This window comes from Enhydra lutris, unplaced genomic scaffold (genome assembly GCF_002288905.1).
Source record: "Enhydra lutris kenyoni isolate GAN:26980312 unplaced genomic scaffold, ASM228890v2 scaffoldscaffold5, whole genome shotgun sequence".
Lineage (NCBI taxonomy): Eukaryota > Metazoa > Chordata > Mammalia > Carnivora > Mustelidae > Enhydra > Enhydra lutris.
The window spans coordinates 20,501,809-20,528,382 of NW_019154089.1; the positions used below are offsets into that span (position 1 = coordinate 20,501,809).

Sequence of the window (26,574 nt, forward strand, 5' to 3'; positions counted from 1 at the left end):
TCACTGACAAATTTCCTTTACTTATTTTTGTATCCGCATGATTGTAAAAAAGCAAATAGTGTTAAATGGCTATTTTTGGTAAAAACACACAGTGTTCAAAGAAGGACTACATTCTTTGGACAGGTTTTATTCCCAGGATATCAAACGCCTTGGCCATAACAGCAGCTACCGCTTCACAAAGCAGCATACGCCACATGTTTACCTTCAACACTTGTCCTGAGAAAATAAAAAAAGAACGGGATTAATGTGTCTTTTAAAAAATCATTACTGAAGAGTCTTTGTTACTTCTATATTTTACTGAAAGATGAACAGCCTACTCCATCATGTTTTAGAGCTTTAACTAGAATTACCTCCATATTAAAAAATACAGATAGATAGGGGCGCCTGTGTGGCTCAGTGGGTTAAGCCTCTGCCTTCGGCTCAGGTCATAATCTCAAAGTCCTGGGATTAAGCCCCACATTGGGCTCTCTGCTCAGCAGGGAGCCTGCTTCTCCTCCTCTCTCTGCCTGCCTCTCTGCCTACTCATGATCTCTCTGTCAAATAAATAAAATCTTAAAAAAAAAATACAGATAGACAATCCAAAAAAGAAAGGTGTTCCTGTTCAAGACATCTGTTTCTAACTGGTAAGGGGAAACAAGATCTGCAATGATTTATCTTTCTTTTTAAACTCTTCAAGAGTTTTATCTTAGGCATCATGGTCTGATGTAACTATAAACCTTAATTCCAGGATAATAGATTATTTTTTAGTAATACAGTTTCAGTTCACAGGCATGACCCTCAAAAACACCTACTTGCTCTATAACAAATTATTCAGTCTACTTCAGTAACTATGTAACCTTAAAGCCTAGATAAGAAAAGATACCAATTTTCTCCCAAGGGCAGTTTCCATTACCAAGAACTCCCAAAGACTCATTCTGGGACCCTCAGTAATTCTGCTTCTGTTGGCAATGTCCTATTCCTAGTCCTCTTTCAACTGTTTTCTTTGGAGTCCTATGGTTCTATGCCATGTGCCTGAGGGTGGAGAAACTACTCTGGGAATGAGAATTCCGTTTATGCTCTTATGAGATCTAGTTGAATTTTGTCTGTTATGTATGATATGGACCAGTATATAACTGTTTGGGGGGGGGGGGGGGTGTGGGGGGGGGGGTGGGTTCCAGTAATAAAACAAGTTGAAAACCATCTACACCCAATTCAAAGAAATGCCTTGCTGATGCCCCACCCTCCAATATGACCACTGAATGAGACACTGACCAGTTTGCCGATCTTTTTCCACACAGTAACAGTTATCATAGAATTCTGTGAAAGTAGTTGCTAGCTCATAGATATAATCACAGAGAGTGTGGAGAAATAAGTCATCTAAAATCTTCTGGAGAATCTCAGGGAACCGTAAAATGCACCGGCCTAGTTTCCATTCCTTCTCATGGTCCAAAATGATCTTAGTCTCTTGAGCAGCCTTCTGGAGCATATCTTCATCAATATTGGCCAGACGTGCTATAGACCTAAGAAATCAGACAACAGCCATCAATTTCTATGGTTAGGCACATTCTTCTCCACTTAAGAAACAACACAGTAAGAAATGACCGATATAACTGGAAATCCTATCAACTAATTCAAAATAAAACAACACTACAATTACCTGATTCTAGTGAAGGCATACAACAAGTAAGCAGCTGTGTTTCCTCTGTCATCCAGCATTTTGTCAAAGGAGAAGATGTAGTCATTCAACCGGTTGTGAGAAAGATCTGCATATTTGATACAACCATAAGCAACAGATGTCTGAGCAGCCTTTAATTCCTCTACAGTTAAGACCTTTAGGGAAAAAACAAATACTTTATAGTTTACTGACCACTGCCTTTGTCCTGGTGTCCTGGTGTCTCAGGCTCAAGACAGGGATTGGGAGCATCTAATGGTTTTCCTTTATCAGTAAACTAATAAATATTGACACTGAGGGAACATGGACCAATGTACAAAGGAAAGAATAATGAAAATACAACTCATCAGCTCTGGATAACAAAGAATGTTTCTATGAGAAACCTGATCTGTAAAATATGAAGTGTCGGCTTGAATACTTTCCCCAAAACGTATTCAGTAGAGATGAAACAGAAAACACCAATTATTAGAGAAAGACAAATACTGTATGATTTTGCTCATGTGGGACTTAAGAAACAAAACAAATGAACAGATTAAAAAAAACCAAAAAACAGACCCACAAATACAGAGAACAAACTGGTGGTTACCAGAAGGGAGATGGGTTGGGGGATGTGTGAAATAGGTGAAGGGGATTAAGAGTACACTTATCTTGATGAGCACCAAGTATGTACAGAATTGCTGAATCACTATACTCTACCTGCAACTAATAACACTGTATGTTAATTACATTGGAACTTAAAAAACAAAACATGGTGTCAGAAGTAGGAGAAAGAACTCATGCATTGTTTTGTCAATTTTGGCCATGTATTCTGAAGCAATGTCAGGCCACAAGTGAGTAAGGTGCTGTTGCGGACATGAGGGAGTAGCCTGTAGTATACCGACCCTTCCACCAAAGGCAGCTATTTGAAAGTTGGATAAATCATATGAAACAACTATATGAAGTCACCAGAGAACATCAACACAAGCTAAGTTTGAGGGGCCATGTATAGGGGAAACACAGAAGTTGACTGAGTTCCACATTTACGTGACCTTCCCCCCAGGACACTGTCCAAATCACTATGTGGTGGGCAAACATGGAACAAAAGCCAGGCAGAAAGAAGTGGTCTTACTGGGGTTAAGAGGACAGAGTTGAGTTTGGAGCTGTCAAAGCAGTGAGGACAAAATCACCAAGTGGGAGCCACAGAGGAGTGAAAAACCACCCAATGGATGGCATTAACAAGGCAGGACTCCCCACAAATCCAGCAGGAAAGAGCAACTGGGTGGCTGAGGAACTGACCAGATTTCAGCAGGTATGTGAGGCTAGGACATCCAGCAGGAGCAAGGGGAAGGGCACTAGTGAATACACTAGAAGGGCCCTATTTCACCAATAAGAACCTCACCCCAAGAGTAAAACTGAAATGCTTCATTCAGCCTAAAAAGCTCAAGAACAAGACCGACAGAATTAAGATAGTAGCTGGTACGCTATCTGCCAGAGGAAGATTGAAATGATTGTTGGAAGATGACATTATAGAGAACTTTTATCATTTTTCATTCACAACACCTAGCATCTAGTTTAAAAAAAAAAAAAGCAGTTTAATAAAGCTAATAGATGTGACTGAAAATCAAGAGGAGGGGGCTAGGTCGGGGGAAGGTGGACAAGAAAAGGAAACAAAAACAACAAAAGCAACTTTAAATCTGGAATTGCTTAGAATAAAGATATTGAGGGGCACCTGGGTGGCTCAGTGGGTTAAAGCCTCTGCCTTTGGTTCCAGTCATGATCCCAGGGTCCTGGGATTGAGCCCCACATCGGGCTTTCTGCTTAGCAGGGAGCCTGCTTCTCCCTCCTCCCAGCTCCTTCCCTCTCTTGCTATCTCTCAAACAAATAAAATCTTAAAAAAAAAAAAAAAAAAGTGTGAAAGACATGGAGGATGCAGAGTCAAAAATTCTAATACAGTACTCAGCATTTTGGAAAGAAGAGAATATGGCAAAGATGCAATAATTTAACAGCTATGGCTAAGAATTTTCCTAAACTGATGAAAGGTTACAACCTACAGATCAAGGAAGCCCAGCTACTTCCCAAGCAGGATGAGTTCACCCCCACCCCCCACCCACAAAAACCTCAAACCACACTTTGGTCTTTCTTAGTCAAAGTACTAAAACAAAGTCTAAGAAAAATAGTGAAAGTAGTATCAGAAAAAGTCACAGTATCTTCAAAGGAGAAACAATGAAACAAGTGATATTCAAAGAAAGTACAGAAGCTAGAAGACAATGGAACGCCACCTTTAAAATGCTGAAAGAACAACTACTGGGCTAGAATCCTATGCCTGATAAAAATACTGTTCAAAACTAAATGCGACGAACCATGAGAGACTATGGACTCCGAAAAACAATCTGAGGGTTCTGGAAGGGTGGGGGGTGGGGGATTGGGTGAGCCTGGTAATGGGTATTAAGGAGGGCACGTAATGCATGGAGCACTGGGTGTAGTACATAAACAATGAATTCTGGAACACTGAAAAGAAATTTAAAAAATAAATAAAAATTAAAAAAAAAAAAAAAAACTAAAGGCAATACAAAGATGTTTTCAGAAAAACAAATGCCAACAGAATTTATCACCAGCAGACCTGCACAACAACCAAAAAAAGTACTAAACGGAGATCTTCAGACTGAAGGACAATAATCCCTAATGGAAGCAAAACCACTTCAGGAAGGAAATACATAGGAAAGGGTAAATACATAAATATAAATGAATATTGATGGTCTGCAACAAATAATGGTTAAAAGACTTGAAAAGATCTTTCATAAAAGACAAATAAACAGCCAATTAAGCATTAAAAAATACAATCAACATCATGACCCATCAGGGAAATGCAATTTTTTGAGAGAGGGAGCAAAAGAGCAAGCACGGATGCGTGCATATGGAGGGGAGGGGCAGAGAGAGAGAGAATCTTAATTAAGCAGGCTCCATGCTCTTCTCAGAGCCTGATCTCACGTTCCTGAGATCATGACCTGAGCTGAAATCAAGTCAGAGGCTTAACCAACTGAGGCACCTATGCACCCTGAAAAATGCAAATTTTAACCACAGTAAGATGCCACTGCCTTCACCAGAAGACTGACAAATCCAGTACTGGCAGACAGGGGCAAATGAAGTGGTCATATGTTAGTGACAGGATTACATACTGGTTATAGTACTCTCCTTGTGGGCATGCATTGCATGGAGCACTGGGTGTGGTGCATAAACAAAGAATCTTGGAACACTTAAAAAAAATTAAAATAAAAATTAAAAAACAAAACCCCCCCCCCCAAAACTCACAATACTCTCCTTGGCAATTTTTAATGAAATTAAGCATAAGCCAACTCTAAACTTAAGTCCACCAATGATATTCCTAGATATATATCCCAAAGTAAAAGTGCATATATCCATAAAAGGGCTATAACAATGTTGAAATTAACATTTTATTAATATTAACCAAGAAACGGAAACAACTCTAATGCCCATCGATAGAATGGATGAACAAAATCTGCTATATTCATACAACAGAACACCATTCATTAGCAATAAAAGGAAATGAACCTGATACACCTAGAAAACAGTACCATATTTTATGAAGGCCTAGAACAAATAAAAGTGACCCATGCTGACATGAAATTTTCTGGGGTGATGGCTGGAGTTACCAGGCATACATATGTGTAAGAGATCATCATGTTTCACATTTTACTGTATGCAAATTGGTCAAATAAATAAAAGAACCAAAGCAGTTTTTACCATCACTCAGAAAAAACAAATTGGTGAGATGACCAAAATTCCCACCTTTCATCTGACTGTGCTAGATATGCCAAAGCCAGGACTAAAAGGAAAAACTACTCAGGCGATACCAGCTGTGGAGGCTTGGCAACCACCTAGTAGAAGTAGAGAGAAAAGCGATTTTACATTTCATTTTGTTAGCAATGGAAAGGGAGCAGGTGGGGACAATGTAGTCTCATGGCCTGCCTTCATCCTCTCTAGATTGTCCGCGATCTATGTGAACCAAACAAAAGGGCTTTCCCTCAAAGGACCTTCTTTTGTGTTTGGCTCTTTCATGTCTGTGTTTCATCCTTCTCTATTTCTCTTTCTGTAATTGTACTGTTTATAGTAGTTATGTTCATTCCAAAATATCACTTGACTTACTGAAGAGTAAGAGACACAAGACCCTTTGAATCTCACTTTGACTTTCCTATCTTAAAAAATGTTTTCCTTGTCAAATTTTCTTCACTTTGCTTTAATCACTCAAATTACACACAAATCTAACCACAGTCCTTTTTACGGGTGCTATGAAAGCCCACTACATTGTTGCTACTCTGATGGCTGACCAATGGCCTTGGGTGGTAGGTGTTGACTGCCAGGACTACTACTCTCCCAAGTGCTCCCAGAAAAAGGATCTCAACAGATGTAGATCCTATGGTAAGCTGGAGAATCTAACCTCTTAAATAGAAATAGTTTTGAATCATTGGTTGAAAGTGGTGATAGGAAAATGCCAACAAGAAGCAGAGATACTATGCCACATTAACACAGGAGGAAACATAGTCTTTTTTTTTTTTTTTTTTAATATTTTATTTATTCATTTGAGAGGGAGAGCTAGAGAGAGTAGGAGCAAGAGGAGCAGCAGAGGCAGAGGGAGAGGGAGAGGCAGATTCCCTGCTGGGCAGGAAGCCTGACATGGGGCTCGATCTCAGGACCCTGAGATGGTGACCTGAGCCAAAGGTATACGCTTAACCATCTGAGCTACCCAGGTGCCCCAGGAAACATAGTCTTTTTAATAGCCATAAACTGAATTTTCAAACTAAATGCTCAGTAAGGGAACAAACTAACTTACTGTGGAATAATTTCTGAGCAATATAAGCTTGTCCTAAGTGGATTTGGTCCTCATAATATTCCCCAGTTCTCTTGATAAAAACAAAAATGAAAAAATCACAATATAACACACAGTACAAACTATGCAAATAAGGCTTTGGATTACCTTATCTCTTTCTTTCTCCTTCAATTTGTCCATGGATCGTTTTAGTCCTTCTTCTAGAAGGTCTATGAGGCGCACTGTTTCACCTGAACGCGTTTTAAACTTCTTCCTAAAAAAATTTCAGAGTCTCAATTATGTAGATTTTGAAACAGAATTTCTCACTTAGAAATCTTTGAAGATGAAGGTTTGACACTGCCTTATTCCAGCTGGCAACCAGGTAAGATGCCAAAATAAAGAGTGGTACTTTGGGGAAGAAAGGGAAAAATGAAACAAGACGAAACCAGAGAGGGAGACAAACCATAAGAGACTCTTTAATCTCAGGAAACAAACTGAGTGTTGCCCGAGTGGAGCAGGATGGGAGAGATGGGGTGGGTGGCTGGGTGATGGACATTGGGGAGGGTCTGTGCTATGGTGAGCACTGTGAATTATGTAAAACTGATGAATCACAGACCTGTACCCTCAAAACAAATAATACATTATATGTTAATTTAAAAAATAATAATAATTTAAAAAAAAAGAGTGGTACTTTTAAATTATCTTTCATCTATAGCCCTCAACTCAAAGCTTTCTATGTGTTAGGCTCCTAATAGCATTCTTTTTATGCTGACCTATAATACATTGCCCAAAAGGAAAACAAAGACATTTGTTAATTTGCTTGTTTTCATGAACAAAAAGCCTGGCTTAGGGACACCTGGGTGGCTCAGTGGGTTAAGCCGCTGCCTTCGGCTCAGGTCATGATCTCAGGGTCCTGGGATCGAGCCCCGAGTCGGGCTCTCTGCTCAGCAGGGAGCCTGCTTCCCTCTCTCTCTCTCTGCCTGCCTCTCTGTCTACTTGTGATCTCTCTCTGTCAAATAAATAAATAAACTCTTAAAAAAAAAAAAAAAGCCTGGCTTATTTTGCCTTCTTTGAAAAGTTAATAAAATACATGTTTGCTCCTAGAATGGTTTAGGGACTATACAAATTCCTAACTGGAATCTCCTTTGCATTTCTCTAGATAATAATCCCACCTGCTGACTGGCAGTCAACTCTGGATGCACAACAGAAATCAACTTAAAAGCTTAAGAAAAGCAGGATGGGGGCACCTGGGTGGCTCAGTGGGTTGAGCCTCTGCCTTCAGCTCGGGTCATGATCCCAGGGTCCTGGGATTGAGCCCCACATGGGCTCTCTGCTCATCGGACAGTCTGCTTCCCCCTTTCTCTCTGCCTGCCTCTCTGCCTACTTGTGATCTCTCTCTCTCTGTCAAATACATAAATAAAGTCTTAAAAAAAAAAAGAAAAGAAAAAGAAAAAAGAAAAGCAGGATGCCAGGGCTCCATTCATACCCACTGAAATCAATCTGAGGATGCGGCAAAAGCACTGATAAGCACTGTCCTGGGCAACATTATCATTAAAACTATTTCACAGGGGCGCCAGTGTTAAGCATCTGCCTTCAGCTTAGGTCATGATCCCGGGTTCTGGGATCAAGCCCCATACTGGGCTCCCTGCTCGGTAGGGAACCTGCTTCTCCCTTCCTCTCTGCTCATGCTCTTTCTCTCCCAAATAAACAAAATCTTAAAGTATTTCATAAACATTGGATTTTACTGGGGCCCTGGCTGGCTCAATTGGTAGAGCATATGATTCTTTTTTTTTTTTAAAGTTAATTTATTATTTTTTAAGATTTTATTTATTTATTTAACGGGGGAAAGAGAGAGAGCATGCACAAGCAGATGGAGTAGCAGGCAGAGGGAGAGAGAGCAGCAGGATCCCCACAGAACAAGGAGCCTGATGCAGGGCTGGATCCCAGGACTCTGGGATCATGATCTGAGCTGAAGGCTTAACCCACTGAGCCACTCAGGTGCCCTGAGCATATGATTCTTGATTTTGGGGTCAGATGAACATAGAGATTACTTTTTAAAAATTGGATTTTACCTATTAAACAGAAGTTTGCACAACACTGAGTTTATAACATTTTTTTTTAAGTTAAAAATTCTTTGGGGTATCTGGCTAGCTCAGTCAGTAGTACAGTGTGTGACTCTTCATCTAAGGGTTGTGAGTTCAAACCCCACACTGGGTACAGAGATTACTTAAAAATTTTTTAAAAATTTCAATGCAATAATGGTACAAATAAGCATGTTTTTCTATCCAACACAAAGCCTACGAAAATAATCAAGATACTTCCTATTAAAATAATATTTTCAGAGTTACCTCAGGAAGGATCTTCTTGCCGTTTATCACAGAATTAAAATCCCTTTATTACCCATCCTCTGAATACATTAAATACTTCTGTGGCTTTCCTTATGACATCCCCTAAATAGTAGTGTTTAGCAACCTTCAAATCTTCTGCCTGATAAAATGTTATCCATCAAAAAGCTAGCCAAAATGCTAAGGGAGGCCTTCCCTTAATGTCTCTATAATAATTGGTCTCTTCTGTTAGTCCTTATCTGCACCTGTCTTGAATTTTTCTGCATTTTTGGGGGTTTATTCCTCGGCCCTGGTTCTAATACGAGGGATCCATATCTGAATACTGAAAGTTTTTAAAAAAAATACCTAACACCTATTTCAGAACCTATTATGTCAATAACTGCCCTGGTGGGGCCTGGCATGTATAGTTTAACAGTCTCCCCAGGAAATTGTTCCCCTTCATAAAATAGGTTCCTTCAAGGAAAAGGTCATGTTCTATTATCTCTCTGTATACACTGGAGCACCCAGCCAATGCCATGCACAGGTGCTCAATAAATAGGGGTCAAAGGAATAAGAGGAAGATGATTAAAGGATTAAATACTGTAAAAAAAAAAAAAAAACACCACTTTAAAACAAAATTTCAGGACACCTGGGCAGCTCAGTCAGTTAAGTGTCTGACTCTTGATTTCAGCTCAGGTTATGATCTCAAGGTTATGGGACTAAGGTCTGTGTCAGGTTCCACACTCAGTGGGGAGTCCGAGATGCTCTCCCTTTCCCCATGCCCCTCCCCGCATTCTCTCTCCCTAAATAGATAAATCTTTAAAAATAAATAAAACAAAATTTCACTAAGAAACAGCAGAATCTGACCATTTTAATGTACATATTTAAAATATGGTAAGCTGCCACTGGTCAGCTATCATTAAAATTCTTTTTCTTGGGCGCCTGGGTGGCTCAGGGGGTTAAGTCTCTGCCTTCAGCTCAGGTCATGATCTTAGGGTTCTGGGATCGAGCCCCACATAGGGCTCTCTGCTCGGCAGGGAGCCTGCTTCCTCCTCTCTCTCTGCCTGCCACTCTGCCTACTTGTGATCTCTGTCAAATAAATAAATAAATTCTTAAAAAAAAAAATTCTTTTTCTTCTTTATGGCCTAGGATGCCACAACATGATGCTGAGTGCATAAATATGAAACAGCAAATAAAGGGAAAAAATCCCTTAGCATTTTATGACCAACAAGTTAAATGCCAAGATATGAATATTGGTGATTAATGTAGATATAAAAGTAAATTTGATAATTTCACCTAATTGTAAAACTAATCATCTAAACATTAGCCTAAAAAATGAACAGTTAAGAAACTAAGAAGAAAATAAAATTTAAAAAATAAATAAATAAATAATTTCAGTTAAAAAAAAAAAAAAAAGAAAGAAACTAAGAAGATAATAGGCCATACTCAACTCATTGGTTAGTTTTCAAGCACATTCTTTGGAGACCATGGATACCAAAATAAAGACTTTGTGTCTTTTGATTCTAAAAAAGTGCAGCTCTATAGAGGAGTCCTACATTATAATATAGAAGTGTTTGATGTTGATTCCAACAAGGTGTGTGATCTCCACATAATCTGTATCTAAAATAATAATCTGACACACCTAGCCTGACTTTTACAATGCTTAATTAAGGCTTTTGTAACATTGGCTAACCAAGCATCTTGAGCAATTTCATGCAGTTGTTGTTTTTTTTTTTAGATTTTTTTAAAAAAATTTGACAGACAGAGATCATAAGTAGGCAGAGAGGCAGGCAGAGAGAGAGGAGGAAGCAGGCTCCCTGCTAAGCAGAGAGCCTGACATGGGGCTCAATCCCAAGACCCTGAGATCATGACCTGGGCCAAAGCAGAGGCTTTAACCCACTGAGCCACCCAGGCGCCCCCTTCATGTGGTTTTTTAAAACCATTACCACCTTTGTGTGATATTTGGGCTGTATCACTAACTCTAAAATGCTACAGATTTTAAGAGACATGATAAGTAGCTAAGTGACCCTAAAACACTATCAAATGCAAGATGCTAAAAATTTTGTGCCTTTGAATTGATGAATACTATCTATATATTTCTGCTTGTATTAACCTTTTAGTTCATGAACACGGAACAGAACGTGGGGAGATGACTGGAAAATAGAAAAACTAGAAATATATTAACACGTAGGTCTCAGGGCACCTGGGTGGCTTAGTCAGTTAAATGACTGACCTTCGGCTCAGGTCATGATCTCGGGGTCCTGGGACTGAGCCCTACACGGGGCTTCCTGTAAATCTGTTAAGTCTATTTTATTCAACTTTGTCCAAATCTCCCTAAAAGGCTACATTCTCTAGCAGTGATAAGATATAGGTACCAAAGCCTCAGCTGGATTCACCACTACCACACATACAGACTATAGAAAATTGTACACATTTTAATTCTAATATGTTATCAAATGAAATGTAGTCTCTTCCAAAGAAACCTGGGGGTCAGGTACATTACTAACACTCAAGACTCTCCAGACTTACTTGTCTTCTCCCAGCACCACACCAAATCCAGCATGAGACACTCGAGTTACTTTTGGGTCATACCAACCAGCCATCTGGGCAGCACCAAATACTGTCTGAAAGTGCACAGACTGCAAAGAAACAAACAGAAAGTGATGCACTCAGCTTTCTAATAACAAAAAAGTGACTTAAAACTCTGTGCTGAGGGATAAAGATTTATAAAGTTCACTCACAAATCTTAGAAGGCAAGCAGAATTGTAAAAACTCTTCTTTATACCCAAGAAGTAAGAGTGTAAATATGAGAGAGTTAAGAGCAGAACTGTTGTACTTTCTAAGTCCAGAGGTTTTTAAAGTGGCTGAATTAAGAATAGCTTCTTAACAGCAATAATCTCAATTAAATTTTAGGTCCACAACCACCTTTTCAGATAGGAAGGGTCACTGATGTTTATGGAAATAAGCTGAAAAGCTGGGAAGTACTGGAGTATGACCAAATCCCTGTTTTTCATCTTATGTTCCACTGCAGTTCTGAATTTTAGTCTTTGGGAAGACTTATAGTCTTCCAGTGCTAAATGCCATAAACCCCACCACACTGTCTCAGCTCCAAACGGATGATGTAAGAACATAAATCTACAAACTCACTTGTCCACTGTCCACCACATAGATAACCATATCTGCTTTTTCCTCAAATAGTCTTTGTTTAAGAGCAGCCAGGTCAGATGTATCATAGGTGTAACCTCCATCTGATTTTACTATGGTTAACGGTATAGAACATCCTGGGACAAAAACAATCTTTCTGCCGTCATCCACTTGCACAAATCCTAGGAAAGAAATCTTTATTAATAATGTTAAAAGAACCCTGAAGGAATGTAAAAGATGGCCATTATAAGATATTTACTAGGGAGCTCAAGAAATCACATTTTCCCCCACATTATAACCTATTACGAGTTTTGGAAAATGGCTATTGTCAAGGTTGTATTGGCATCCACAGTGTTCCCAGGACACAGCTGAAATATGCTGGTAGTCTTCTGGAGTCACACTATACTTGGCTCCAAATGCTTATAAAACACCTTACAGGGTGCCGGCTGGCTCAGTCAGTAGAGATTCTGACTCTTGGTTTCAGCTCATGTTATGATCTTGGGGTCTTAGGACTGAGCCTTGCATTGGGTTCTGCACTCAGTGCAGAGTCTGCTTGTCCCTCTCCCTCTGCTCCCCACTCTGCACTCTCCCACTCTCTCATAAATAAAAATAAAATCTTAAAAACACCTACTGGAGCCCACCTACTCAAAGACACAGAAACGGGAATCCATGCTCCGTTTTCAAGTTAGAGCCATACACTTTCTCTGGGGAAAAGATGCAATTTCTACGACTGCCTCCTGAAATGTACTGAAAGGAAGTGAAAACTGTACCAGGGTCCAGGAAACAAACATAGCAGGGCTTAGCATTTGGAATGATTAGTGGAAAGAAAAAATAAAGTCATGTTCATATATTCATGTTGAAAAAGACAAAATTCTGGGGCGCCAGGGTGGCTCAGTGGTTTAAGCCTCTGCCTTCGGCTCAGGTCATGATCTCAGGGTCCTGGGATTGAGCCCCACATCGGGCTCTCTGCTCAGCAGGGAGCCTGCTTCCCCCTCTCCCCCGCCTGCCTCTCTGCCTGCTTGTGATCTCTGTCAAATAAATAAATAAAAATCTTAAAAAAAAAAAAAAGGAAAGAAAAAGGCAAAATTCTTTGATGCAGTAAGGGACAAGAAAGAACATGATGACAATAACAAAGCTATATTTAACGACTACTACTATGTAGTAATTTCATTAAGTCTGAAATTCAACCTTCACAATAACTCTATGTAGCACATATACTATTAGTATTGATTTCTTACAGTTTAGGAATCTGAGGCTTGGTAAGGTAAAGGCAGTATAAGATTGTAGTTAAAAACAAGTTCTGAATGTGAAGAAAGGGGACCCTCTTGCACTGCTGGCGGGAATGTAACCTAGGGCAACCACGCTGGAGAGTAGTACAGAGGTGCCTCAAAATGTTAAAAATACAGCGATTCTACAATCCAGCAACTGCATTACTAGGTATTTACCTAAAGAATAAAAAAACACAGATTCCAAGGAAAACATGCACCCAGATGCTTATAGCAGCATTATCAACAGCCCAACTATGGAGAGCCCAAATGTCCACTGAATGATAAATGGATAACAATGTGGCAAATAAACAGAATGGAATATTACTCAGCCATCGAAAAGAATCAAATCTTGCCATGTGCAAAAACGCAGATGGAACTAGAGGATATTATGCTAATGCTAAGTGAAATAAATCAGAGAAAGACAAATACCATATGATCTCGCTCATATGTAGAATTTTAAGAAACAAAACAAATGAACATATGGGAAGGGGGCAAGAAAAAAAGGAGAGTGGAAAATAAGCCATAAGAGACTCTTAATAACAGAAACAAACTGAAGGTTGAGGGAGGGAGGTAGGTGGTGAATGGGCTAGATGGGTGATAGGTATTAAGGAGGGCACTTATGATAAGCACTGGGTGTTGTATGTAAGTGATGAATCACTCAACTATACTCCAGAAACCAATACTGCACTGTGTTAACTACCAGAAATTAAAGAGAAAAAAAAAAGGCACTGAGGCTAGACTGCCGAGGTTTAATTCTCAGACTTATTAGCTACATGACCTTGGTAAGTTACTCAATTCTCTGTGCTTCATTCTCGTCATTAAAAAAGTCCCTAAAATTTTACTGTCTTAAAAGTATAATCCCTAGGCCATAGATTGTGATTAATAAATGTCAATTCCCATTCAAGGAACTAGACTTTCTTGGAGATAACAGGTTAGCTGATTCTAGCTCTGAGGCAGGACATAAACAAAATAATCTTAGAATGTTGGGTACCTGAAAACAAGCAAACTAACAAAGACTAGAGACTATAGGGGTCAAGAAAAAGACAAAAAACAAGAAACCCAATTTGAGGAGGCTACCTTTAGCCAAAAATGGGACAGTCAGAATTAAAAAGGCAAATGATTAAAAAATGTGAAATATATTAAATGCTGTTTATAATAATGCTAAAAACAACTCAATTGAATCTAGAAGATGCTAAGAAACTTATTATTCTGAAATGGATGAATCATGCATTTATACTGTTTGTCTTTTGTGAACTGTACTTCAGGATAACCCAAAATAATTATGTGGCAATGTTTGGCACAGGAGAATTCAAAGTAACAAAGGAGGAACAACAGAACACTACCATTTTCCAACCTCCAATGAAGTAATGGATCAAAGTCATGATCATCAATAGCTGCTAAAAACAACAGAGGAGGGTCTAACAGGAAAATCTGCAGACAGGAGATGCCTAGGTGGCTTAGTAGGTTAAGCTGCTGCCTTCGGGGTCCTGGACCCTTCAGGGTCCTGGGATCGAGTCCTGCATCAGACTCCTTGCTCGGTGGGGAGGCTGCTTCTCTCTCTGCCTGCTTGTGCTTGCTTTCTCACTCTCTCTCTGACAAATAAATAAATAAAATCTTTAAAAAAAAATCTGTGGACAGATCAGGCTGACACCTGAACCCACTAATCCATCTTAACATAAAGAAAGCCAACCAAACACTGTTGACTGTTTGTAAATAAACAAAAGACAAAAATAGAAAACACAAACCATAATTTAAATCAAGCCTCTTCAGAAGATAGAGATGGAGGAAATGTTAAATAATACCATGTGGGAAATTCTCTAAGACAAATGGCCCAGTTTCTTCAATAACAAAAGGGAAAAGCAGGGAGTAGGGAGGGACCCTAAGGATTTATCTAATTTTTAAGATGTATATTAAATGTAATGTATGTCTAGACTAAAAAAAAAACCTAACGATTAAAGATCATAATATTCTCTCCACTTTTACCTGTTTGAAAATTTCCACAATGAAAAGCTTAAAAAAGAAAAAAACGAAAAGTAGAATGCCTACCTTTATCTTCGAATTCCTTTACAATATCATTCATCCTGTCTTGATAGAAGGATTCCCCCCTCTCTACTAAAGAGATGTCCAATGCGTCATAGATTTTATTAAACTCTAGGGGAAAAAGTCACCAAATTAAAAAAAAATGTGTAAGAATTTAAACAAATAGGAGACATGCATCTTACATGAAAAGAAATTTACTCTGGGGCGCCTGGGTGGCTCAGTTGGTTGAGACTGCCTTTGGCTCAGGTCATGATCCTGGAGTTCTGGGTTCAAGCCCTGCATCGGGCTCCCTGCTTAGTGTGGAGTCTGCTTCTCCCTCTGCCCTTCCCCCTCTTGCACTCTCTCTTTCTTTCTCAAATAAATAAATAAAATCTTAAAAAAAGATACATGTACAGAGACTTGTTTTTAAAAAAAGATTTTTTTTTTTAGATTTTTTTTTTTTTAAAGATTTTATTTATTTATTTGACAGAGAGAGACACAGCGAGAGAGGGCACACAAGCAGGGGGAGTGGGAGAGGGAGAAACAGGTTTCCTGTTAAGCATGGAGCCCTATGTGGGGCTCGATCCCAGGACCCTGGGATCTTGACCTGAGCCAAAGGCAGATGCTTAATGACTGAGCCATCCAGGCGCCCCAAGACATTTATTATTTAACTGCAACATTTCAGGGGCACCTGGGTGGCTCAGTCAGTTAAGTATCTGCCTTCAGCTCAGGTCATAATCCCAGGGTCCTGTGATCAAGCCCCATATTGGGCTCCTTGCTCAGAGGGGAGCCTGCTTCTCCCACTCCCTCTGCACCTCCCTCTGCTTGTGCTATCAAATAAAATCTTAAAAAAAAAAACAACAAAACCCAACGCTGTAACATTTTAATTCATTTATTAAGTAAGCTTAAAATATGATGCAAACTATATACATACTGCCATTTTGAAAATGTGAAAATACAGGAAGACACCCATCAAAATATTAAGTCAGTGAGACTATACTTTTTTTCCCTGTCCATTATGTTTTTTCTACAAGCAACAGGTGCTTCTTGTGTAACTTTAGAAATGTTACCCTTAAAAAAATGTAAATGAAAAGAAAAAATGACAAGCTTCTCCCTCTCCCACTCCCCCTGCTTGTATTCCTTCTTTCTGTGTCTCTCTCTGTCAAATAAATTTAAAACAAAAAACAAAAAAAAAAAAACCCTTAAAAAATAAAAGATCATGTTTGAAAATCTGAAATTGTCTTATATCCTGCTGTCTATTTCTCTTCACTCTGGTCTGACACATTTCTAAACAAATTTATTCCAATGAGTATTATAGCTTTGGTTGCTACTATGAATAGGATTTTCCCTCTTTCCTTTCCTAATTAAAAAAAAAATGTTTTTGGAATTGAATTTTTCCTAATTAACTTTCCCTGGTTTCCAAGAAAGTTAAAATTTGCACTTGATTATCTTAATAAACTTTCTTAATAGTTGTTTCAGTGTCAGAAAGTATTTTTTTATATATATTTTTAAAAAATCTATTTGCCCATCTTTCAAAGTTTAACATGTCACTAAAGGACAACTGAGTAAAGACCCAAGGAAACTACACACAATGTTATTTCTAGGATGAATAAATGAATTAAGCCTAGAAACTCACCTTGGCGGGAAACATCACAGATAAGCTTCCAACCTTTTGTAATATCTGGATTTTTACTTTGGAGCAGAACTACACACTGGTATGCCCGCTTCTTAAATTCCTCCTCAGTATCAAATCTCTTCTTGGATTCCTATGTTTGAGAAGAAAAAAATAAGTAATGTTTATTAAGAAAGAGCCAGCCTTTTATTTCTAGATCAAGAATTTATTCATTTCTAAAGCAAAAAGCAAACACACACACACAAAAACAAAAGTGAGGAAAGTGAAAATTTACAACACCAGTACAAAAAAGAGAACAGATGCTTTATCACAATAGTCAACAATAGTTACAAATCAATGTGCCAAAGAATCCTATGACTTCTTCTGAAATCATTTTCTTGAAAATACAAATTCTCACCACAGTGCTACCTCCACTTTTCCAATCCACAAAAACCTTCTCCACCCCAATGGCTTAAGAGTATAGAAAGAATAACTAACAGGAAGGGTTGAATTTTCTGTGCTTCATCTTCCATTCTAGATATGGTCCTGGATGAATAATTAATTTTTTGTAATTAAAAATAAAACTGCTTTCATTGGTTCTATCTATTCTGAAAATAACACATGCTTACTGCAAAAAAGGAAAAAATATATAGTTAACCCTACCCCAACCTAACCATGGATAACATTTTGCTGCATTAATTCTAGACATTTGTGTTTTAACAAAAACTGAAATATATGGCTTTTTACTGCTTTTTAAATTTAGTAACGTATCATAAACCCTTTCTAGCAAACAGATCTACCTTATTATATTCAGAACACAGAACTCCAATAGATTATAACATTAGTTATATAACTGATAGTCCCACATTAGTCAACACATTGTTTTCAATTTTTTCATTAGAAAATACTTACAAGACAAACCCCAAAAAACAATAACAGGAAAAAAACCCACACAAATGTTTACTTTTTAATGCTGTAATCCTATTCTTGGGAAGCTGTCCATCAAAAGGAAATAATTTTAAGAATAAAAAAAACTTGTATGTACAAAGTTGTTTACTGAATGGATAAATGCACTCCAAAAATTTGGGGGGGGGGATAGGGATTAGTATGAACTTCAGTACACCAATCCAACAAAACAATGTGCAGTCAAACCATACAGTAACATGAAAGTTGATAATGAAATGTGACACAATACAAAAATTGTATTATAATCACAAACCATGTAATAAAGATTTGTACATGGATGTCACAAAGGGAAAGCTGACAGTGCTTAATTTAAAATATAGTACCTTTGTCTTTTAAAAACTATTCTTACATATAACATTTTCAACTCAAAAAAGAACATCAAAAAAATTTTTAAATACTAAAATATTTTAATCAACAAACTCCTAAAAATTCACTTAATAATGGGTAACATGGTAGAGTTCAACTTTTAACATGCACTAATTAAAAATGCAAAGATGCTGTGTGAAAGGGCAGAGTTTAGTTTTAACCCCACGGTAGCTTCAAATACCATTCTGAACTCCCTAAAGAAAACTAATAATTATTATGAATGGTAAACACACAAATACTGTAACAATAAATGGTTTCTAACCTTATAAAAGGCCTGAAGATCCCCAATTGGAGGTGAAACTGTTAGGTAATCTGGAAATTTATCTTGCAGGTGAGCAATGAGCATGCCGAACTGGGTCCCCCAGTCTCCTACATGGTTTAATCTAATGCCAATCAAAAGAAAAAACCATTTAAATGACAAACATGCTTAAATTAGACAAACTATATTTCCATTAGGAACCACTAACATTTAAGTGCCAGCACAGCATGTTCAGTAACATCTTGTTTATTGAGCCGTCTCCTCAACCGGTCCGCAAGCTCCAGGAGAGGCAAGGACAGCATCTGTACATTTAGAAATGTTTACCCACTGCGGTGCCTGGGTGGCTCAGTTAAGTATCTGCTCAGGTCATGATCCCAGAATCCTGTGATTGAGCCTGACGTTGGCCAGCAGTCTAGTTCTCCCTCTGGTCCTCCCCCTACTTGTGTTTGCTCTCACTCACTCTCCACTCCCTCTCAAATAAATAAAATCTTAAAAGAAATTTTTTTTATGGGATGCCTGGGTGGCTCAGTCGGTTAAGCATCTCCCTTCGGCTTGGATCATGATCCTGGGCTCCCAGGATTGAGTCCCACATCAGGCTCCCTCATCAGCAGGGAGTCTGCTTCTCCCTCTGCCCCTCCCACTGCTTGTGCTCACTGTTTCTTTCTCTCTCACACAAATAAATAAATTAAATCTTAAAAAAAAATTTTTTTTTTAAATGTATACCCGCTGACAGAGTCTGCACATAATAGGCCTCCAGGATTTGTGGTCAATGAAGTTCCTATCAATGGACTGTGATTTGTTTATTGTATAGATAACTGAGACATAGGCAGGTGAACCAATGTTGATCTGATCATCACAACTTTATGAAAATTTTAACTTTTCAACCAATTATCTTAGTGTGATTTAAAAACTAACGTCAGTGGACAAAATTCTTCAAAATGTGTTAATCCAACCACTTTACACCCTCTACTGTTTTTAACTAATTTCAAACCACCAGATCATCTCTTAACTGGATTATTACAAGAGCTGTCTAACTTACAGTTCTGCCTTCTTTGCCTAGTTTCTTCACAGAAGCCAGACTAATCCTTAATCAGATTACACTGCTCCTCCTAATTAGGACTCTCCAATAGCTTCCCCTCACACTTAAGAATAAAATCCCAATTTCCTACCATGGCCTACAGGCCCAGCATAATCTCTTTCTTGCCTACCTTCCCCCTAATAGAATATAACCCCATGGATACAGGAAGCACTCAAAAAGTACTTGTGGAATGAATGGGGTAATTTTTCCCTGGTTGACCCACAGATAGTCTAAAAGGTATCAGTTCAGAGAAGCCCAAGACATAATTTATTTAAAAAGCCCACTGGGTGATCAGAAGCAGAACCATACCTACAAATCACTGACTAGTCAAAGATTCTTTCTCAAACAACTTTTTCCATTTTCTAAAGAAATTTCTAAAGGCAAGAGCACATACCTTAGCACATCATATCCTGCAAATTCAAAGAGGCGGCACATGCTCTCTCCTATGATAGTTGACCTGAGATGGCCTACATGCATCTCCTTAGCTATGTTGGGAGAGGAGAAGTCAACTACAACCTGAGACAGGAAGAGGAAAAAAGTTTTTTAGACAATATTGTACTTTAATTATTTAATGTGATAAATATAGGTACAAAGGCCAATTATGTTACAATATATAAATATATCAAAGTAACATCGTGTAAATCTTAAATTTGCACATTATGTCAATACCTTCAATTAAAAAAAAGTTTTTAAAGGGGTATAGACATTTTATTCAGCTAACATTCATTAATAACGTTTAAAAATAAACTCAGACTTAGATTAACAGGTTAGGTTGTAATTCAACTGTGTTAGATTTCTGGTCAATCTACTTGCCCATTATTAATCGAAAAAGAATCAAACTTGTTTATACAAATTATCTATCCTGTTTCAGCCAAACCTCATGAATATCAGCAAACTGCTTCAAATGGCTTGTGGAATAAAGTGGAAAGAAAAGCCACATACAAGCAAGACCCAGGCAAAAGGCTATTTCAGTTATATTCATAATCTCGAATATTAATTAAATTTTAATATAAAAAGTGACCAACGGTTCCCTCCCAGCCCTTGTCATACAGTTCTAAGGTGTTAATATATCATTGCAAACTGTGCATATACCTTTTTATTCTCACCAAGGGCAGGGAGTTTAACACCATTCACCAGGAGATTGGTCAACTGTTGCGATACAAAGTCCTTTCTTAAGTGAACATTTATAAAACCTAATGAACAGTAAAGGAGAGAAAAGAAGTCAGATAGTTTCCTATCTTAGAAGACTGCTCACTTCCAAAGACTAATTTCAATTATGCTGGCTCCAGAGTGCTGATATGGCTCTGGCAAAACAAAGACTCCAACACCACCTGAGGCCCTCTTGTTAACTCCTTCTTTCAGTATCTATTTCAAATATTACCACTCTCTTGAAGCTTCCTACTTAATCGTGGGCCCCTTCACTCTCAGTATATGATTTGTTGGTGGCCCTTTTATCACAGACTTATCTGCAATTATCACCTTTTTGCTAATGAAAAACTGAGTCACAGGGAGGTGAAATAACTCATCCACGATTAGGCAGCTCAGACTAGACTCAAACATCAGTTCTGTTAACTCTCAATCCAAGGTATTTCACCACCTTGTTTGGTATACCAGTTTAAACCTACATTTATATATTATATGGTTCTTTTTTATTTCAAAAAGGACCCAACATCAATACGACTACTTAAGAAGGGTAACGCTGTCATACCAGGGCCGGCAATTTCAACTTTTTCAATACACTCATTGTCTGGGAGGTGTTTGGTAATGTTTTCGGCAATTTCTCTTGGATTAACTTTCTGTTCCTTGGTTTTGAGGATCTATAACACAACGTAAAATGATTCATTACACAAGAGTCCAGGAAGTTACTCGAAAATACACAACTGATAAAGCATGAACTGCATCTGCCATTAAGACCCACCAAGAGGCAGAAGCAGAGAAGTCCAATGACCTTGTAGATGGACAGATCAGAGCAGCAAGCATCAACAGTGCCAAGAGGAATACAAAATACAAAAAATCTACACATTATCTATAACTCTTTCATGAAGATTTAAAATCTTTAGTTATGGGGCGCCTGGGTGGCTCAGATGGTTAAGCATCTGCCTTCAGCTTGGGTCATGATCTCCAGGTCATGATCTCTATGTCCTTAGATTGAGCCCCAAGTCAGGCTCCCAGTTCAGCAGGGAGTCTGCTTCTTCCTCCCCCTCTCCATATGCTTGTGTTCTCTCTGCTACTCTCTCTCTCAAATGAATAAATCTTAAAAAAAGAAAATAAATAAACAAAATAAAATCTTTAGTTATGATGCTGGTGAACAGGATATTCACATTTGGAATTTTCAAATCATCAAAGTGTGCAATATTCAGGCTTGGGTAACAAAAATAGTACCCTTATACCTTAACCACAAACATATTATACAATGCAGCTATTAAAACTGGGGAATTCTGGGGCACCTGGGTGGCTCAGTTGGTTGAGTGTTAGGCTTCAGGCTCAGTGAGCACGGAGTCTGCTTGTCCCTCTCCCTCCCCTGGCTCCCTCTCTCTTGAATAATTAAATAAAAATCTAAAAATGTGGGAATGGGGGTGCCTGGGTGGCTCAGTGGGTTAAAGCCTCTGCCTTCGGCTCAGGTCATGATTCCAGGGTCCTGGGATCGAGTCCCGCATTAGGCTCTCTGCTCAGCAGGGACCATGCTTCCTCCTCTCTCTGCCTGCCTCTCTGCCTACTTGTGATCTTTGTCTGTCAAATAAATAAATAAAATCTTAAAAAAAAAAAAAAATGTGGGAATGTTGTTGGCTTAGCCAATTAAGCATCTATCTTCTGCTCAGGTCATGATCCCAGGGTCCTGGGATCAAGTCCTGAATCAGGCTCCCTGCTCAGCAGGGAGTCTGCTTCTCCCTCTGCTACCTCCCAACTCATGCTCGCTCACTCGCTGTCTCTCATAAAGAAATTTTTAAAATAAAAAATAAATTAAAAAATATAACTCAAGGGATGCCTGGGTGGCTCAGGTGTTAGGCGACTGCCTTCAGCTCAGGTCATGATCCCAGGGTCCTGGGACTGAGCCTCACAACAGGCTCCCTGCTCAGCAGGAAGCCTGTTTCTCCTTCTTCCACTCCCCCTGCTTGTGTTTCCTCTTTCGCTGTGTCTCTGTCTGTCAAATAAATAAAATCTTTAAAAAAAAAAAATGTAACTCAAAATGGTTCTTATTTAAAAAAAAGGAGCAGGGATTCCTCTAACTAAAAATGAAATACATAAGCCCACCTCAGATACCACAGTTGTATCACATATGTAATGGCAACACTGGATGGTCAATGGCTAACCTGTAATCTCTCACCTTCTAATACTCATCAGTAACACCGAGCAATCTTGGACACAACAGGAGAGAAGTACCGAGAGTACCAACTACCACCCTTAGATACTGAAAATACATATAAAATATACACATAAAATTTGAATATTCAAACTTGTGTTTTAAAATTAAGAACATACTTCCCCTTTCCTTGAGTTTTTCAGAACTGTGGAAAATAGTTTGCTACTATTTACAATGTAGAAAAAGTAATGATGATGATTAATGTTTAAGAAAATCAAAACACCAAGAATGCTTTATAATAATACAATCACCTGAGAGATACCCATAGCACTATTACACTGATAGTCCCCAAACTTGGGCTGTTGACTGGGTGTCACTATCAGAGGAGGATTTTCCAAATCCGGATATGCAGCCTTAATGGCACAACCAAAGACTTCTTGCAGTTGGCTATTGATGTTAATCATATTTTTAGTTGGTCTGGTTCTTTCTGCTTGAAGACTCTAAGGAAAGAATGAAAATGTCAACAAAATACTAAATTATCATACAAAATATTCCCCCAAATTTTGAGAAACCTTTAAATGTCTTGAGAAAAATTAACATACGTTGTGCAATGCTCATATCTGGGACAAACGTAATAGGACAGCCACCCAGTAAGTGGTTATAAGTCAGAGCGTGTGACGAAAGTGACGCAGCGAAAGAAGTAGAGTGAATGAATGGGTGTCCCACACAGTATTTTATTCATCTATGACTTGTTTTCTGTTGTTTGTGTACCTTGTGTTTAGCTACTGTTTTTCAATAGAGCAAAGCATCTGTGAAAGAAGCAATGAGCCGCCCCTATGACACTGACAGTATTCTGTGTATAATGTGTAAGTATACACATTAAAGCTCTTATGCATTATGGAAACGTGTATTAGAATACACTGTACTTGGGGCGCCTGGCTGGCCCAGTCAGTAGCACATGGGACTCTTGACCTTGGGGTTGTAAGTTTGAGCCCCATGCTGGTGTACAGACTACTTAAAATCTTAAAATAATAATAATAATAATAAACTGTACTTATTTTCTGTGTTTTTCCTCATACCTTCTACCACACAAGAGACATCTAATAATACTTCTGAATTAAAATAATTACAATACTTCTGAATTAAAATAAATACAGAAATGAATACAAATGAGTGCAGAATAAATGAGGTAATCAGAAAAGTGAGGTATCTGGGGGAAGACTTCATGGAAAAGAAATGTTATTTTAAAAGACTCAAAGACAAAGTTATTTCAAACAGAAGAGATCCCAACTAGGTGATAAAAAGACTTCATGGGAGTGGGGTGGGCAGAGTCTGGATAAATGGAGTCAGCTTTGGAAAGAATTTAATGCCAGTGTAGCCTGGCTGAAAGTAGTCTACACACACTGCAGAACACTTATGGGGGTGAGGTCATCCTCCAGGATGTGTCATCAGCAGACTTGAAAGGCAGACCAAGACATTAAAACCTCCACTAAAACAAGCTCAGTTTTTTGAAAAAACTGATTAACACTGTTAGATTATAAGGTTATTAAATAACAAATACAGCACAAGATTCGGGGGAAAAAAATTCTGAAATACTAAGTGGAAAAAACCAAATACGACACCATAAAATATAAAATTATAAAATAACCAACTTAGGGCAGAGGACTCTGAGTATATTCTATAATATCTTCTTTTGAAAGAGGCAATTTATTTAAAATTCAAAAAATGGTCTTTTTAAAAAAGGGACTGGCATAAACTACTAAAAGAAATGTCTCAACCTTATTTGAAGCCTACTTCAAGCTGGTCAGATTATTTAGCATGATCAAACATTTCAAGGGGCCCTGGAAGGACAAGGCTATACCAACTTCTCCATTACCTGAACCAACAACTCAATCCTAAGTAGCCTAAGACAGGGGAGGAGATAGCGTTTCTTTCTTCATGTCTCCATGTTCCTGAGTATACTTTCTGAATCTTGGATAACAAAAGTTTTGTAAAAGATCCAATAATTCAAATTACAGAAGGAAGAACAACCCGGCGTACTTACCTTTCGAAGGATATTCAGTCGATACTTTAATTTTAAATTTTCTTCTCGCAACTGCTCCAAATTTGGAGAAGCTTCTAAACAGCCGCAATTTTTTAACCGATCGATTTCAGCAGTCAGAGACTTAATCTCTTTTTCCTAAGGAAAAGGCACTTTGTTCAGTCCACAGTCCACTTTATGATTGATGACTTCTGTAATGGGAACGGTACCATAAACTTATTCTTTTCCTCTCTCCAACGGGGCGTGGCAGAGGTGATGGGAATGAAGGACCTTCCCTTTGATAAGCCGTGATTTTTCCTCCTGGAGGCTTTTGATTACATCAGCATATTATCCTTTTGTATGAAAGAATTAAGTGTGTATGTTGGAGGAGAGGTATCAAGCACATAATGGGATAAGCCTCATGTCCTGTTTCTCTGGAGTTAGTAAACCAGTCGGCTTCAGGGAGAGTACCAGCCACGTTCAAAAGCGACCAGCCTGACGTAACTACCAAATCTTAGAATTTGGGGCTGTTTTAAAAAGGAAATGCCTTTTGTCACATTTAATATACGTCAAGTGCCTTTTGCCCTTTCTTAGACAAAATGACTTCCCAATTTTCCCCTTAGTTTCCATTGTCTCAGGTCCTAGACCAAGTATTTCACTTTAATATTGAAAACTAAAAACATGCCAATGCGTAAGAAAATAGTCTCCAACATAACAGAATTGCTAAGGAGGAGATTCCTCACTTGAAATTTGAGAATGTTTGCAGGAGATAGTTACCGCAAGAACAGGCTGCCATAAATCAGCATATATGTGTGTATATTACATATATATATTCCACGTACAGAGCTAAACCTTTTCCAGAAACTATCTCTATGATTCTTTATCACAACCCAATGAAGGTACTTGTTCCCCCACCCTGACAAAGAATATATGGCTCCAAACCAGGAAGAACTTGCCATTTTACTTGACCCACTTGTTTGTCGTGATTGCTGATTTAATATAAACCAGTTCCCTTGATATATATGAGGTATATTAAACCACTTTCTTATTACTCCTCCCTACCTGAGCATAAAAGATAACGGAAATGTCCCATTTTCACTTGTATAAGCTGTGACTGTTCTTCCCCCAGGAATACGGACAGTGGAGGGCAAATGAACCGCTGTATGAGCTTGTTCCATTCCTCTTGCTCAGTATCAATGGAGAGGACGGCTGAGCTGCGAACTAGGACCCAGGGCTCCTGCTCTTATCCCACCTCCCTCTCTGCCTGACCCCCGCATCCCGAGAGAGCACGTGTGTGTGCGGGGAAAGAGGACCACAGTGGAGAAAGCCTGTACTGAACACGCCAAGCTCCAGCGCACCGAAGACCCTGATCTGGGGGGCTCTAGGAGGGCGAGGGCCTCTACACCGGGCATGCTGGTGTGGAAGGCTAAAGATCACTCTCACATGGGCCTTGTGAGGATGGGTTCTTCCTCTCCAACCCCGGAGGGGCATCCCTGGGAGGGTGTTCGCTTCCGAGGTAGCACAGGCCCGGATCTCTGGACAACGCTGCCCGCGCCTGGGGGGGGGGGACCAGGACGGTCCCCGGCTCCCTGAAGCTGTCCCGATGCTGCTCGGGCGGGAGGCAGATCCTAGTCCTTCCTCTCCCAGCCTTTTCACTGGTCCCATGTGGCCCTACCTGCTGCAACAGCCTCGCGGAGCACTGAGACACTAAACCTTCCATCCTCCCGTCAGCGACTCACACTTCAAGTGTCCGGAAGCGGAA

The 26,574-nt window shown here is 38.9% G+C and overlaps 1 protein-coding gene across 1 annotated transcript; it reads right to left on the reverse strand.

Moving 5' to 3' along the window:
- On the reverse strand, nucleotides 1-26,574 carry LOC111140897 (arginyl-tRNA synthetase). Its single transcript, XM_022493148.1, has 15 exons — nucleotides 26,488-26,574; nucleotides 24,837-24,971; nucleotides 23,104-23,292; nucleotides 21,200-21,308; nucleotides 20,584-20,684; nucleotides 19,886-20,007; nucleotides 18,417-18,537; nucleotides 16,847-16,976; nucleotides 15,238-15,342; nucleotides 11,927-12,105; nucleotides 11,309-11,418; nucleotides 6,624-6,729; nucleotides 1,637-1,809; nucleotides 1,252-1,499; nucleotides 1-216 (listed from the first exon to the last, which is right to left on the reverse strand). The coding sequence occupies exons 1-15, from the start codon at nucleotides 26,530-26,532 to the stop codon at nucleotides 107-109; spliced, it is 1,983 nt and encodes a 660-aa protein (XP_022348856.1). The 5' UTR covers nucleotides 26,533-26,574; the 3' UTR covers nucleotides 1-106.